Source organism: Oncorhynchus kisutch, linkage group LG20, assembly GCF_002021735.2.
Source record: "Oncorhynchus kisutch isolate 150728-3 linkage group LG20, Okis_V2, whole genome shotgun sequence".
NCBI classification, from domain to species: Eukaryota; Metazoa; Chordata; class Actinopteri; order Salmoniformes; family Salmonidae; genus Oncorhynchus; species Oncorhynchus kisutch.
In genome coordinates this window covers 47,716,501-47,733,493 of record NC_034193.2, presented here as the reverse complement: position 1 = coordinate 47,733,493, position 16,993 = coordinate 47,716,501, and the positions used below count along the sequence as shown (strand labels likewise).

Here is a 16,993-nt window from a genome sequence, read left to right as displayed (position 1 = left end):
TTAGGTCCGATGAAATCATTAGGTGGTGATTGGCTAGTGACAGCAGGATGACCTCACCTCATTGATTACCTCATGTGTTGTTGACAGGGCGAGTCGTTGGGTCAAACACTCTATCCAGTCTCCTCCACCCTGTTCCTCTGTCTGTATGTCTAGAGAACAGGATCAGTTACAGCAGAGTCTAATGTGATTTATGGCAGTGTACTGATAACTTCCTTCTCAACTCACTGTTTGGGGATTTGGGCCCAGCTGACTGGTCAAACTTTCACTAAGACGGTGTGAGACGCACATACACATACAGTACATGTCCAGAGAGCATGCTCACACACATGATACGTATGTTTGAATACGCACGCACGCACACACACACACACACACACACACACACACAGACACACACACACACACACACACACACACACACACTGACACACACACACTGACACACACTGACACACACACACACACGCACACACACACACACACACACACACACACACACACACACACACACACACACACACACACACACACACACACACACTGACACACACACACACTGACACACACACACACACACACACTGACACACACAAACACACACACACACTGGCACAAACCCACACCGTATTCCCTCTCCACCCGCAAGTACTCATACATCCTCAACCACACACACACACACACTGACACACACACACACACACTGGCACAAACCCACACCGTATTCAGGGTAGCCTAGTGGTTAGAGCGTTGGACTAGTAACCGGAAGGTTGCAAGTTCAAATCCCCGAGCTGACAAGGTACAAATCTGTCGTTCTGCCCCTGAACAGGCAGTTAACCCACTGTTCCTAGGCCGTAATTGAAAATAAGAATTTGTTCTTAACTGACTTGCCTAGTAAAATAAAAATAAATAAAAAATCTCTCTCCACCCGCAAGTACTCAGACATCCTCAACCATACACCCCCAACCTACACACACTCCCTGTGCTACCCAGGCCCAAAGCCCCTAGACATTCCTTACAGCTCTCTATAATTGACCCAAGCCCCTCAGCTCCCTCTGGAATGACAGGCAGTAGTAGAATGTGTTTCAACTAAAACCTCACCTCACCCCACCCATTGTAAACTGACTGACACACACACACGTTCACACCTCTTCAATTCCTCTCCTCACTTCCCCATCCCACCCAGGGACACATTGGCTGTGTCCCAAATGGCACTATAGTCATCCTATAGTGCAGTATTTATTGCATATTGCACTGCTATTGACATAGTCAAAGGTAGTGCACTATATGGGGTAATATAGGGGATAATTTGAGTCACAAGCCATTCTCACTGGACCAACTTCGATTCTCTCCCTGTCTTTATCCCCCTTCCCTCCCATGCCCCTGTATATCCAACACATTGAAGCAACAGCTGCTTAACGTGGCCCTATCTATCTACCCCCCACTACTACCCCTCATACTTACACTTGGCTTTTCCCACAGTAGTTGAATCCCCCTACGGATCATCCCACTCTAGAGTGGCTGCGGGGATTTCCCTTGTCTCCAAGTGGAGCCAGATAAAGATCTGAGAGCTTCCACAGGTTCCTTATCTCCAACAGGGAGGCTCCGGCTCCATACTGCAGCTCTGGAGCTCTGCAGCCAGCAGCCATTTCAAAGGGATCCAGTCCGCAGTGTTGTTCACCCAACAGTGTTTACAGTGGCTTGTTAAAGTACTCACCCCCCCCTTGGTATTTTTGGTCCTGGCTGGGTTGCCTCTGTCACATTCTAGCTGTGATAAGGAAGGGTTTGAGAGTGTTGTGGATGTGATGAGAGGTTTGGCCAGTAGAGGGTGCTGTTTTGTGTTTGTATTGGAGGATACGATTGGAATGGATATGCATGCTGGCTTGAAAAAATAAAACAGATCAAATGGCTAACTGGGTGATTCCCGATACTTTTACGTCAGTGTTGCTTTCTAAGAGAACATTAACTGATTGAAATACTCTGCTTGTTGCAGTAGAGATCTCTTGACTGGGAAATTCAAGGGGAGTTCTCCAAGGGGTTCGTGACTGGGATTTACTGAACAGAAATGTTGATTCTCTCCTTTCTTTCTCTGTCTTTCCTTCCATCGACCCAAGTAGAAGAGAAGTACACGACGGTGCAGCCGTACGCCAGCCAGGGGAAGGACGAGATCGGCTTTGAGAAAGGGGTCACCGTGGAGGTCATCCAAAAGAACCTGGAGGGCTGGTGGTACATCAGGTGAGCATCACCTCCTCCCATTTGTCCTTACTGTGGAGGGACCTTAGCCAATGGAAAACATTGCTCCGGTTAAGAATTCACACCTATTAGTGATTTTATGTTGGATGGGCCCAGTTCCAATTACAATTAAATCCTTCACTCCCTTCAACAGGACCTACAGGCTAGGGAAGTGAGTGAATGACCATATTGGAATCGGACCAAAAGTTAATGTACATTTTCTCACACTCTAATGAAATGAGTCCCCAGAGAGAGTGTTTCTATCATTATCTTCAGAGATGTGATCAAGGCTGAGGTCCATCTCATCTGTTGAATGTCATCGTAAGCCATTAACAGATGTGGCTCGTTGGAGATCTGGTGAATGTGTTGTGTGTGACCTGTTCGGTGGAAGAGCGACAGAGTGTGTTGCATGCTCAGTAAATGTGCATTTCCTGGCCTGTTGTTTGTAGCTTCCTCATGGCCCCGAAGGCCTTGTGAGCTCTACTCTCCAGCTGATGATTACCACATGCTTCTCTGGACTCTGCTCTGGCTTAAAGAACAGTCCTGTTACATCTCTCCTGTTACATCTCTCATATATAATCCACAGACCACAGGCAGCCGGAGGCACCTAGATAGGGGAGGACAGAATCAATGAAACGCATGGTTACCTTGTGTTTGATAACATTCCCCTGACTCCCTTCCAGAAATGAATATGAGCCGTCCCCCTGCTCAGAATCTTCTATGTGTATGAGGACATCTAGTGGTCGTAGACAGTCAGTGGGAGAATAAACAAAATAAAGACTCCCTCATGTTTTACTGCTGATGTACCAGTGTTATTACTGACGGGCATAAAGTGGAAGTAATTACACTTTGACGTCAACACACAATGCACTTTTTGACTGGTAAGGGTTACTATTTGACCGGTAAGGGTTACTATTTGACCGGTAAGGGTTACTATTTGACTGGTAATGGTTACTATTTGACCGGTAAGGGTTACTATTTGACTGGTAAGGGTTACTATTTGACCGGTAAGTGTTACTATTTGACTGGTAATGGTTACTATTTGACCAGTAAGGGTTACTATTTGACTGGTAAGGGTTACTATTTGACCGGTAAGGTTACTATTTGACTGGTAATGGTTACTATTTGACCGGTAAGGGCTACTATTTGACCGGTAATGGTTACTATTTGACCGGTAAGGGCTACTATTTGACCGGTAAGGGTTACTATTTGACTGGTAAGGGTTACTATTTGACCGGTAAGGGCTACTATTTGACCGGTAAGGGTTACTATTTGACTGGTAAGGGTTACTATTTGACCGGTAAGGGCTACTATTTGACCGGTAAGGGTTACTATTTGACCGGTAAGGGCTACTATTTGACCGGTAAGGGTTACTATTTGACCGGTAAGGGCTACTATTTGACCGGTAAGGGTTACTATTTGACCGGTAAGGGCTACTATTTGACCGGTAAGGGTTACTATTTGACCGGTAAGGGCTACTATTTGACCGGTAAGGGTTACTATTTGACCGGTAAGGGCTACTATTTGACTGGTAAGGGTTACTATTTGACCGGTAAGGGTTACTATTTGACCGGTAAGGGTTACTATTTGACCGGTAAGGGTTACTATTTGACCGGTGAGTAAACTTCCCTTCTCCTGCTAGGTACCTGGGGAAGGAGGGCTGGGCCCCGGCCTCATACCTGAAGAAGATGAAGGAGGACTTCTCATCCTCGGGCAGGAAGAAGACCCCGACAGGCCCTGTGGAGATCATCGGCAACATCATGGAGATCAGCAACCTGCTCCAGAAGAAATCCAGCAGTGAGAAAGTAAGGTTTTAAGATTTCACTTTTAACTTAAGATTTAATTTGTTGAACTTTTAGCTTTTTTTTCTTTTCTTTTTTTTCTCTCCCCCTTTTCTCCCCCTTTTCTCCCCAATTTCGTGGTATCCAATTGGTAGTATCGCTGCAACTCCCGTACGGACTCAGGAGAGGTCAAGAGCCATGCGTCCCCCGAAACACGACCCAAGCAAGCCGTACTGCTTCTTGACACAACGCACATCCAACCCGGAAGCCAGCCGCACCAATGTGTCGGAGGAAACCGTACACCTAGCGACCTGGTCAGCGTGCACTGTGCCTAGTGCGTGATGAGACAAGGATATCCATGCCGGCCAAACCCTCCCTAACCCAGACAACGCTGGGCCAATTGTGCGTCGCTCCATGAACCTCCCGGTCGCAGCTGGCTGCGGCAGAGCCTGGGCTCAAATCCAGAATCTCTGGTGGTACAGCTAGTGCTGCAATGCAGTGCCCTAGACCACTGCGCCACCCGGGAGGCCCAGCTTTTTAATTTTTTTAAAGCACTTTTTTCTATTTTATTAGCTTTTGTTTGATTTATGTCTTGTATTGTATAGCTTTTATTTTACTGTGAAGTGTGTTGCTGTTTTAAATGCATTTGAAATCAAGTTTGATTTGATTCAAAGGATGTCCAAACGGATGGAGATTCCACCAGTCCTGAGCGCCACATCTCCAAGAGTGAGATCAGCCTGCCCATGCCCTATGCCCCAGGTTACAACCCCAGCCCCGACCACGGCCCAGGTCCCAGTCCTGGGCTGAGTTCTGGATCTGGGATGGGTACCTCCAGTCCTAGCCTGGGCCCTGGTGCTAGTGGCCCTCTACAGGACAGTAAGGGGAAGACGGAACCTGGTTCCCCTGCTGTAGCACGTGTCGCTCCACACAGAGTGTCGATAGGTGAGTGTCATCGATTATGGAGTTGTATGGTGATTCAAATTAGACTATTTACTCGGCTAATATATATCTATTTGACTAATATTTTGGTGCTGGGATATATTTGTGTGACTAATATTTGGGTGCTAATATATATCTATTTGACTAATATTTTGGTGCTGGGATATATTTGTGTGACTAATATTTGGGTGTAATAAAATGCAATAAAAACATATATAGTGCTGGGTGATATAACATTTTGATTGGGGTTTTACGGATATACTAAGGTTTGTACTCGTCTCTTATGTGTGTACAATAGACTACTAATTGCACTTCTATCATTTCTACATTTGACAGTAAATGAGGCTAATCTATGGTTCCATTCATTAGGCTCTCCCAACCTCCGACAAAAACCCCCTCCTAGAAGAGAAACAAATCTGGTAAGTCACTTTCAAATACAGTATGTATCAGAAAACGTTTTTTACACATAAACATAGAACATTGAACTCAAGATTGCTTCTTTTTCTATTCCTCTTGTTTGTGCAGGGCTTCCAGTTACCCAAGCCACCAGAGCCCCCTACTGTGGAAGCGGAGTACTACACCATCGCAGAGTTCCAGTCCTGCATCTCTGATGGCATCAGTTTCCGTGGAGGGCAAAAAGCTGACGTAAGCACCCAGAATCATAGAGATACAGTATCTATACAGATATTTCGTTTCTGGATGGATGGATAGGCTACTGTCTATATGATCTATCTCTATGCTCAGAACTGCTGTACATATGTCGGTATTGGAATCTGTCTGAGCACATTAAATATTAATGACACCTGACAGCTCACCAGCGACACAACTGCTGAAGCTGCATAGATATGGCCTTGACGGTCTGTTCATTTTGATGATGCTTGCAAAATACTGCATAGAGGCCAACTGGATGTCAGGGTGGACATTTGACGTTAGAAGAAGGGAGCTTTTGTTTTGATTTCTCTAACCGTCGCACCAAGAATGTCACGTTCGTCATAACGAGGAGACCAAGGCGCAGCGTGAGATTAATACATTCTTCTTTATTTAAACAAAGAACACTAAACAAACTAACAAACCGAACGTGAAGCTATAAACACAAGTGCTGACGTGCAACTACACATAGACAATAACCCACCAAACCAAAATGGAAAAATGGCAACCTAAATAGGATCCCCAATCAGAAACAATGTTGCTCTGATTGGGAACCATTTCGGGCTACCATAGACCTACATTTACCTAGACAAACCAAAACCCCATAGAAGTACAAAAAACCCAAGACAAGACAAAAACACACATACCACCCTCGTCACACCCTGACCCAACCAAAATAATAAAGAAAACGAAGCTAACTAAGGTCAGGGCGTGACAAAGAATGATACCCAGAATATGTAGGATGTAGGATTTTAATTTGAGCAAGTTTGTTACAGCAGGAAAATAATCCTGCAACAATAGGAAATTGGGATTATTATGTGGATTATAATTAATATAAATTTTTGTAAATTGGAAATTTCCCTTCAGAAGCCTTTTAAAATCTCAAATACGCTACAAGTTTTAAATGTCTTGCGTTGCAGGAAAGTTGTCCTGCAACAGGGTGATCAAATGAAGGTCCTACATCTGTAAATGGGGAGACTGATGGTGTGATAGTGGAGGAGATGTTAGAGGGAGGGAGAGAACAGCAGTAGAGAAATAGGACACTATTACTCTGACCTTCTCCCTATGCATTATAGATTCCAAGTTCTCCTGCAGCAAGGTGATCAAATTAAGATCCTACATCTGTATAACCACAACGCTCAAGAGATCTACATGTATGAGAAACATTGTCTGCTTCCAAAATGGCACCCTATTCCCTTTATAGTGCACTACTTTTGACCAGGACCCATTGTTATAAAAATACTATTTTCAAAAATACTATTTTCATCAGTGTGAAGTTCAAGTGAGACTGAATGTTTATTGTAAAGCGATAGTTCCATCAAGTGTGTATCTGACTGTTGGTTATCTTCCCACCTGTCTTCTCTGTAGGTTATAGAGAAGAACTCCGGGGGCTGGTGGTATGTCCAGATCGGGGAGACGGAGGGTTGGGCCCCCTGCTCCTACATCGACAAACGTAAGAAGCCCAACCTCAGCCGACGAACCAGCACGCTTACCCGCCCCAAAGTCCCGCCCCCAGCTCCACCCGTCAAAAAGCAAGACTCAGAGGAGACGCCCTCACCTTCACCCAGTCACTCCATCTCCTCATCGTCCAAAGCCCCAGAATCCCCTAGTCGGGCCGCAGTATACGAGGAACCGGAATACGACATTCCCGCCGTTGGATGCGAGGGCGAGTCGGACACAGATTCCCTGAAGGGAGAGACAATACATCGCCCCCTGGAGGTGAAAATCAACAATGTGGTCTATGAGAAGTACCGTAGTTCTCCTCCGGTCTGCAAGACCTCCCCTGTGATTATCAGCTATAGAAGAAGGTCCTTCAGGTCCGTTGAAGAGATGGCCAAGGAGGAATGTATCTATGAGAATGATGGCTTCAGGCGCAGTAGTGGTGATGAAGGGGCTTCGGCCAAAGGCTGCGGTGGTTCCAACTCCCCAAGGATCTACCACTCCTCGACTGTACCCCGCAAACCCTCAGGGTCTTCACCTCTAGCAGGGGGAAAGCCATTGAAGAAGATCGCCCCGGAGCTGAGCCGAAGCCAGTCCTTAGCCAAAGCCGACACCAGCCCCAGGTCGTCCTCAGACGAATCAGGTAGAGGTTCCAGGAGACCTCCAGGCATCAGGACGGTGGAGCAAAGGATAGGTCAGAGCCCCTCCACCAAGCTCAAGCCCTCGGTGAGGCCTAAACCTCTGCTCACCACCAAGTCTGAGCCACAGTGCTCTGAGAGGATGGACATCACTTCCCTGAGACGCCAGTTGAGGCCCACGGGACAACTCCGGCATACAGTCCATGGGCTCAAAGACACAGAGACGTCCTCTGTCATCTCGTCGGAGGACTCCCATTCTTCCCGCAACAGCACCTCAGACCTCTCTTCCATCTACTCCAAGGGGAGCCGGGGAGATTCTGATCTGGAGGGGTTCAACCTATACCGGACCACAGACGCCTACGACAAGGTCCAGGAATCAGAGCTGAGCTTTCCACCTGGGGTGGAGGTGGAAGTCCTGGAGAGGCAGGAGAGTGGCTGGTGGTACATTCGTTGGCGGGACGAGGAAGGCTGGGCGCCCACCTTCTACCTGGAGCCCATCCACCAAGGGAGGGACGGCGGTGGGTCCGAGTCTGACGGGCAGCGCTCTCGGTCGGGCAGCGGCACTGGGAGCAAGTCCAACAGCCTGGAGAAGAATGAGCAGCGCGTGCTGGCGCTCAACGACATCAACCTCCAGGGACTCACCAACCACCACCAGGTACACAACACGCCAGGGGGTCTGAGATCGAGGAACATTCCCCCCATCCCCTCCAAGCCTCCGGGGGGCTTCTCCAAGCCGGCTGTGCTGGTTAACGGAGCTGTGAGAATGAGGAACGGTGGGGTGAGACCGCAGTCCGCCGTCAGACCCCAGTCCGTGTTCGTGTCTGTGCCACAGCCCGCCATGGACAGTCAACACTACATGACGAGTTCCCTGAGGCGGAACGAGTCATTGGCCGCCCACAACCAGTACCGTACCGACCAGTACCGCTCCGGTTCCGCTACCCTCGGCGTGCGCCGTAACTCCTCTTTCAACGCAGTGCGTGCGCAACCCGTCACAGTCGAGACCCGATTGAGACCCTCAGAGCGCTCTATCACCACCAGGGATTCTTCGGCGGAACGATTTGGCGCCGGTGGCGGGACGGACGCCTTTAGCAGGGTTGGGGTAGTTGTGCAGCGTAATGGTATCCCCGTAACCACAGTCAGGCCCAAGCCTATCGAGAAGAGCCAGCTGATCCATAACAACCTGGGGAGGGAGGTATATGTTTCCATCGCTGACTACCGGGGGGACGATGAGACCATGGGCTTCCCTGAGGGCACCTGCCTGGAGGTTCTAGACAGGAACCCCAACGGGTGGTGGTACTGCCAGGTCCAAGATGCCCTGCACCCCCGCAAGGGCTGGGTCCCCTCCAACTACCTAGAGAGGAAGAAGTAATGGCCTAGTAATAATAACAATGTCCCCCTTTGATGATGTCACTAGGAATATTGGTGATGACATCACTCCATAAGAATGTTACCCCACAAGAGCTACCGCAAGCAATATGCTCCAAATATGTAAACAGATGATTGATTCTGAAAGACTTTATATAAAAAAACAACATCTTGTTTTATCCTTATAATGAGAAAGAGACACTTTTATTAAAGTGTACACGTAAAAGACTAAAAGTTCAGATTTTTGCGTGCGATATGGGATATAACGAGAGACTGAAAACAGGGTTGGCCACCCCCAGTGTTAGAAACACAAAGAAGTTTTTGGAACTTTGGAACGATTTGACACGACACCTTCTAGAAGGGGTTTACATTAGAAAGAGAAGATGGCTGGGCAATGATGGTAAGCCTTATACCTGCCCTTGTGACTATAATGCCAAATAGGTGCCTTTCGTAGATGATCAACTGAATGGGGGTTCGAAGAAGCGGACGGAACACATCGGTGAATCAACGTCATTACCAAATGTATTACTGTGCCATAGGCCTATGAGCATGAATACCACCAAAATTATTTTTGTAATGTTCAAGAGAATCACTTGAGTAGGAGTGTTTAAGAGCGTTACCGAGTGAATAGGATCAATCTAGAGTGTTCAGAATCAAATAAGAAAAAAACAAGAGAAAGGGAGAGATATCAGTGACTCTCAGTGAGTCACAATTGACTCACTGCAAATTACTAATTGTTTAATGATCTTTTTTAGACATTACTGTATGTTTTGTTCTTTAATGTCTTTGTGTGTCTTTCTGTCTGTCCTTAGAGATGTATTTCTGCTTTCTTGTGTAACACTCCACCGACAGCCCAGAATTGGAAAGAGTCCAAGTTTCCTCTACACGTAATTAGACAAACTTTGTAGTGTCACCCCATTTTTGGAGTCCAACTTCTTATTCTATATTTTCAACCAAGCCTACAGTATCTTGCACACAAATAAAGCCGAAACTTGTCAAGCTTGAAATCTAATCAAAGTATACTTATTGGGAATTAAATTCCAATTGAAGGTGCTTTTCAGTTAAAACATGTTTTCTTTTTTACCTACCACCAAGATATTACTTTACACAATAAGTTGTAGTATTGTCTGTCTGTATTAGTCCCAGACAAATATATTTGTATATATGCTTTACTGTATACAGTAAAGCAACCGCAGTTGCACAGAAAATAAGTACTGGAAATATGGCTTCATAATGATCTTTGAATCCCAGGGATATATTTCCATAGCCTCAAGCCCGCAATGTGATCAAACCAAAGCAGAATATCATTGCATTGGCTATTTTGTATCTTTACTATTGTAACGAGTGCGCTGGGAGTCAGGAGGCAAGTTCAGGGAGTGTGTTTTAATCAATAAATGTAACATAATACAAAACACAAACAACGCACCTACAAGAAACAGAAACAATGGGGAAGGAACCAAAGCGAGTGAAATATATAGGGCAGGTAATCAAGGAGGTGATGGAGTCCAGGTGAGTGTCTTTATGCGCTAATGCGCATAACGATGGTGCCTTAACGAGCAGCCTGGTGACCTTGAGGCCGGAGAGGGATCACACGTGACAACTATTTATTTATGGATACAAATAGCCCAATACAGTGTATTCTAAAAAATAACTAAATCGAAGTTTAAAAACTGAAGAATAAAAAAATATATATTTTGATAACATCTGGACTCAGTTAATGTTCTGAACCCAAATGAAAGTATGTTGAAACATGCAGATATTGCTGTGCAGTATTGGTTTATGTGATATGCAATAAAATTTATGTTCACTTCCGTGCTTTAAAAGTAGTTTGGTATCTACTGGATTTAGAATAGTACTGCAGGACTATTTTTTGTTATTACTATTTACTTATACGTTTTCCCCAAACACAAAACTGATATTACTTCAAAACGATCCCCAATTGAAAATCCAAATGAAGTACTATTTCAACTGGCTGGTGTTCAAGACTGCTGAAATATTTTTCTAACAGTGTGTGACATTTTTTCATGACATTTTCTGCTGGACAGTATTATAGTATTAAAGTATTGTACCTGCTAGATCGCAGTTATATCTGTTTTAGCCAACCATAGTTGTTTTTTGTTGTTACAGTGTGATCACACATAGACAATAATGAAGATTGAAGTTCCGTTTTTTGTGAATTAATGCACTTTAACACTTGTTTACAGTGCATTAATGTAAAGATGCAGTTGAAATACTCAGCATATTATTTATTGATTTAAAAAAAAAAACTATTTAATAAGAGTATTTTTTTACCTCAAGTTTTTCAACTCCTGTCTTTTCACAGGAAAATATCTCAGTCATTAGAGGATGCCAAAGCTCCTCACAATATAATAATTGGATACTGTACATGGTACTCTCTTGTGGGAGATGAATGCTACTGCAACATACTTTTTCCATGTTGCCCTACAAACCGGCAGTTACAATGCAATACCAAATGCACTGCTGGTCAGTGAAACTACCAACTACACAATGCCTGTACATAATTGAATGTTTTCAAATATTAATGAGGCTAAGAGTTGTTGTTTTTTGTAGTTTGTACATTTTTTAGTTCACTTTATTCTATTTGGCTATCTTTTTTTCCAACCTTCTAAATGACATTTTCCCCCCCATGCTGTGTGCTGCAACTAGCAAAATCATGGACACTTCCTTTCTCCTTATTGGTCTGTACGTAATGCCTGATTCAAATCATATTTATTTTTGACCTAATGTTTATACCTCCCATTTGTGGTTTGACAATCAGATATGTATCCACTGCCTCACTAGACTGGACTAGACCTGTCAACCTAGTACAAAAGTCAATAATGTGTGATATACTGTATCATTTTTTGGACATTTCTACAGTCTATTTGGTATGAATTTCAAGCCGTTGCATACAGATCTATAGAAGCTGAAGTTAGTTCTGCATCACAAATGGAGGGTATAAAATGCTCTTTATCTCACCCATCATATCCCATCTAAAGCAATGGAAATCAATAATTAGGTCTATGTGAAGTACAACTACAGTTGATACAGAACCCCTAACCCATCTCCCTCCCCTCGACGAAGGCATTATGTAAACGTGTTGAATCACCCATAACATTTTGCTTCAGCACATATTAATGCATATCGCTATTGTTTAATTGAGTACAATTTACATGGCTTCTCTGCCTGCGCTTGCAAATTACAAGGGAATTGTAATGTGTCAAGCTTGACTTTTTCATATTTAGTATGATGTATTTTTTAAATATTTGTAAAAAAAATAATTTGTTCAATGTTTTGGTCAAAATGATACATTTTTTCTTATTTGTTTTTAGTTTTCACCCCATTGTATTTGAACATCTTTCAGAAATGTAATAATGAGGAAATGTGCAATAGAAATAGGCATCTTTAAAAAGCATAGCTATGGAAAAACATGATCAACAGGACCTCCTCTTTCAACATGCCTAAGGATACATGATACAAAAAGATATTGTATATCCCTTAATCCATTCAAGCCATCATCGGTCATGTAAACACCTTTAGGTCATGACTCATTTCAGGTCCACTGCTTTTTTCATATTAGCCTTTTTCAAAACAGCAACAATCTAATGGCACTAAACATACTCCAATCCCATTGGAGGTGCTTACTTCCATTGAGCTACAGCACAACATGTTGTGACATGATGGACATGATTTTTAACCAATGGTCACGTAAGAATCCCTTCTGGTCCTTCCTCCTGGCTAGCATGTGTGGCTAGCGGACTGTGAATGTCACCGGCAGAAGCCAATGACCCGGGTTCCGACCTCGTTAACATCTAGCTGTTCTCTACCACAGATCCACAGCGGTAAGAGTTGTGTCAGCATCGAGGGCCTCTAGGTACTCACCAGACTGCCTTCGAGCTGTCACGTTTGTGCCTGAACAAAATGTTTTTGTTCTTGGAGAGTCTCTCCTCCAACTACAGTACGCAGATGCCTCCATGCCATTTGAACACAAGCCATGCCGGCCTCTTTCAACCCCGTTGCCATGGCAAAAGTGACATTTGGAACCATCACAGATGTCAACCGCGTAATGTAAACTGGGAGAGAGACTGTTAAGGGAAACAGTGATGTGTACTACAGGGCCATCGTAGTTTAATCCATCCGCTTCCAAAACCTATACCTACCACCAAATATAAGAAAACACCTTTTTTTATGTATCTCCATGTCCTCGATTAAGCCCCATGGGAATTCATTTCAGACTTGACCATGTTCCGAATGTTTAGAATCTTCTGAGGAGAAAGAGAGAAAATACTACATGGGTTTGGTTCTTTGTCAACAGATTACAACAGTGATGTTCTTGAGGTCCACTAAAACTGGTTGGTTTAGAAGTTTCCTCTACAGATGATTTCTTTCACTTATCCCCACATAACAGTTAAGGTGCTTTGGAAGGTCTCGGTTAATTTCCTTTCCCCTCCAGTGGGTTTTATAGGGAAGAAACACACACACACCCTTGAGTTTTAACTTTGGTGGAGGGTGCCACAGATTTGTGGTAAAGTAGCACCCATGCACGGGGTGACACACACACACACACACCGACGAGGGATGCCATTCATGTCAGAGGGAATAGATTAGAGCCTCTACCATATTTGCGAACTCAGCCAAGTGAGACAGTCCCTACTGACGCCACACTGCCTCGACTCTCTGCCCCCGCCTCCTTTCTCTCTTTTTATTTGAACAAATTGGCGGGCCTTCTCGAGCGTGACCTTCCCTTAAGCCTAGTAATCCTAGATAGCACCAGCCGGAATGTCCTTTTTCCTTCCCGGATCTTTTTTTCTACTCTTCCTTTACTAGTGCCTCCTTGCTCACTCTTTGGCCTTTTCCACCAAACTTCCGCCATGTTCTTTTTCTTTCTTTCGCCTCAACCAAAGCTAGCAGTTCCCAGTGCTGAAAGCTAGTCACTTGAAGTAAGAAGAAAGAAGAGATTGGATGTGTTGAGTGTATCTAGTGTATGAGGTTTGGGTCGTAGAAGCATGTGATGTGAGATATTGTGTGTTGGTGTGTTTGAGAGAGGACGTGTGCACTGTGATGAGATGGATTGCGTGCAGGTGAGGTCAGGAGAAAGATAGGAGGAGGTCAGGGATGAGGTTAGTTGTGTGTGGGATGCGTCGGGAAACCTGAGATGGATCAGATTGTGGATCGTAGATGACATGGCAAGAATGAGAGAACGAGACAGAGATAGGGAAAGAGAGAGTGAGAATGAGAGAAAGAGAGACAGGAGCTGGATACATTTGTGGACATTGTGCTCCTCTGTTCATGCTGACTGGACTTCCATTAAAACCAGCAGCAACAGCTTCCATCAGAGACAATGAATAACACTGCATCATACTTCCTCCTCTTCTCCCATCTCCCATGGCTTGGGCTAATGAACTATCCAATGTACGATGCGTGGCTGTGAAATCTCATTATCAAAACACCATTTTAATTGCGGTAGTTAAAGGTTTGACGGCCAGTAATTCTCGCGCCGGTGGCGCCCTGATAGCGGGGTGGCACAGCCACGAGGGGCTAATCTAAAACAAATGAGATTGCGGCTGTCGAAGATGGATAGATGCTCTCACTCTTTGTCGCTCTAGTTCTGTCTCTACAGCTTTTTAGTGGGTGGCATATTAATCATGTGTTTGATTTATTCAGCTTTATATCATTTGCTGTGGTGAAGCTTCAACTTCTGTCTGATGGCTTATTCTGTCCTGGTGTGAAGGGAGAGGCTGGAGAGCCAGGTTAATGAGAGAAAGGGTAGGAGATGTGATGATTTGAGAAAGTTAGTAGTAAGTGTTTGTGAAAGGGGTGTGAGGTGTTTAACTTAAGGGTTGTTTTTAGTAGGTATTTTTAACATAACTTTTTTAGAGTGAATTTTTTATGTTGTTTGCTCATGAAGGAAGTCAATGAATGAAAGAAAAGAAGAAGAACAAGAGGGATGAAAGCTTACTCAGTGCTAGAACTGATGGTAACGCTTCAGACAGGTGGAATGGGACTGCTGACTACGCCAAGTGTTACTTAACACAACAGGTGGCGTTGGGGCATTGCTTAGAATGCTAATGTATTGCATGGCTGAGGAATAGTGCATGCGGGTTCTTTTTTTGTGTTTCCTGCTGTGCTGAGACTCTCACTGTTTGACTTCCTGTTCTAATGACTACTTTATACTCTCTTTAATTAACCCTCAGACAGATACATCATGTCATATCACTCTTAGCAATAACTGCTCACACTGCTTAAAACTACCTTCCTTTTTTTGTATGGGTACCAATATGGACCATATTTATTGCCACATCCATATTTTCTGGAGGGAGGATTTGTCAGATAAAGATGTGTGTCATTTCAGGGGTCACCGAATTCTTTTTAGTTGGCGTAGTCAAACGTCTTGTTATTACCTAAGATCAGGCCTTCACGAGCATTCTCTGATGCCAGTTATAGTCTAATTCCTATTTACAGTAGAACGTAGTGTGGCAAGTCTCCAACACTGTCACAAAAACCTAATTTGTAGACAAGGCCTCAAACCAAAGTTATACTCTCTAAACCTATGCTCTGTAAACCATCTAGGTCCTTATACCCAAACTTGAAACAAGAATGACCCACTACCAGTATGTCAACTCTGTTACATCATACCACCAATGCTTCGAGTTGGACCAAAGGAGTTGCTATAATATCTGTTTTTCTCTCTTTTTTAAAATTTGCATTATTCGTGTTTGTGTTCAACTCTATAGAGACAACTATAGAGACTCGTCCTGTTTTCAAAAGAAAGGTGTCGTGGGAGGATGGAGTTCAAGAGAAACGTGTTTTCTGATTCCTTTTGTAAATGTCACTGACGTGAGTCATTCGGTGTGACAAAATGTAATGTTGTGTGACAAGGCGATAAAGAAGCAGGACATGTCATGATTTTACAATTTGGCATCAGTGAGTCAATAAGTGTATGTGAAAGTACAGCAAATGTACAAATAATCGAATCAGTCTACTCTTCAACGGGAAACATAGGAATTGGTTTGTGTGCCAGCGGTTCGTTTTGAAAACAGGGCCGTCCCTTTTTACCGTTTTCATTTTGAAAACCTTTTTGTTGTTGTTGTGTCTTGTTCCTGTTTACATTGTATCTTGCATTGCCCCTAAAGAGCAACACTATTAAATGTATTATCTTTGTTTAATTCATGTTGCCTCTCTGTTTTCATTTGTCAGCCTGAACACACATGCCATACATTACGAAACAGAATATTTACAGCATTATTAAATGTTTCAGTTATTTAGCACTTTTATCCAAGCAACTTACAAGAGTAAATATTCATACTTTTCCCCCTGTACTGGTCCCCAGTGGGAATAGAACCCACAACCCTATCGTTGCCAGCACCACGCTCTAACACCTGAGCCAACGGAGCTGATGTGACTCATACATTCATATTTAGATTTATTTATAACTTTTACATACTGTAGGCGACAGTCATTTTCTGGAACGACACATATATCTTCATTTGTTGTATGGTATAAATCAGAATAAGTATAATTCGACTTGGATTGTACAATTGAACAACCCTGTTTTTAGATGTATATTGTATGAGTTACGAGAGAAAATTGTAAGGGCAGCGAATGAAGACGAACTAGTATTGGTAGAGCCCTCCCTACCGCTAAGGAGAAAGATGGAGGGGGGGGGGGGGATCTATACACATGTAAAAAGATATATCACATATACCTAAATGAACACGAAAAATGTGCACACCTACCTCCCCTGAGGACAACCACCAAACCCCCATCGATCCCCCACCGGTTACAAAACGCTCGCTTTCAACAGAACATATCCAAGTTACCCTCAGCGTCTAAAGGTCAGAGCATTCATCACATTGATCATGGGTGGTTGTGGGAGATGTGAAGAGAATGTAACACTCAGACTAACAACCTGTGAGAGGGGAAATACATAGAGGCATCATGTCCAACATAAAG

The 16,993-nt window shown here is 44.0% G+C and overlaps 1 protein-coding gene across 4 annotated transcripts in view; it reads left to right on the top strand.

The window, feature by feature from the left end:
- LOC109877976 (SH3 and PX domain-containing protein 2A) overlaps window positions 1–16,210 on the top strand; it is a 119,669-nt gene extending 103,459 nt beyond the window's left edge. For 2 of the 4 annotated variants that reach the window (XM_031799239.1, XM_031799237.1), the window contains 6 exons: window positions 2,115–2,232; window positions 3,872–4,034; window positions 4,685–4,952; window positions 5,319–5,368; window positions 5,475–5,594; window positions 6,966–16,210. In XM_031799239.1, coding sequence (XP_031655099.1) covers window positions 2,115–2,232; window positions 3,872–4,034; window positions 4,685–4,952; window positions 5,319–5,368; window positions 5,475–5,594; window positions 6,966–9,044 — 2,798 coding nt within the window. In that variant the 3' untranslated portion in view covers window positions 9,045–16,210. Of the gene's footprint in view, window positions 1–2,111; window positions 2,233–3,871; window positions 4,035–4,684; window positions 4,953–5,318; window positions 5,369–5,474; window positions 5,595–6,965 lie in introns of all 4 variants that reach the window. The other 2 variants (XM_031799238.1, XM_031799236.1) reach the window with 1 other exon arrangement.
- Window positions 16,211–16,993: the final 783 nt, after the last annotated feature.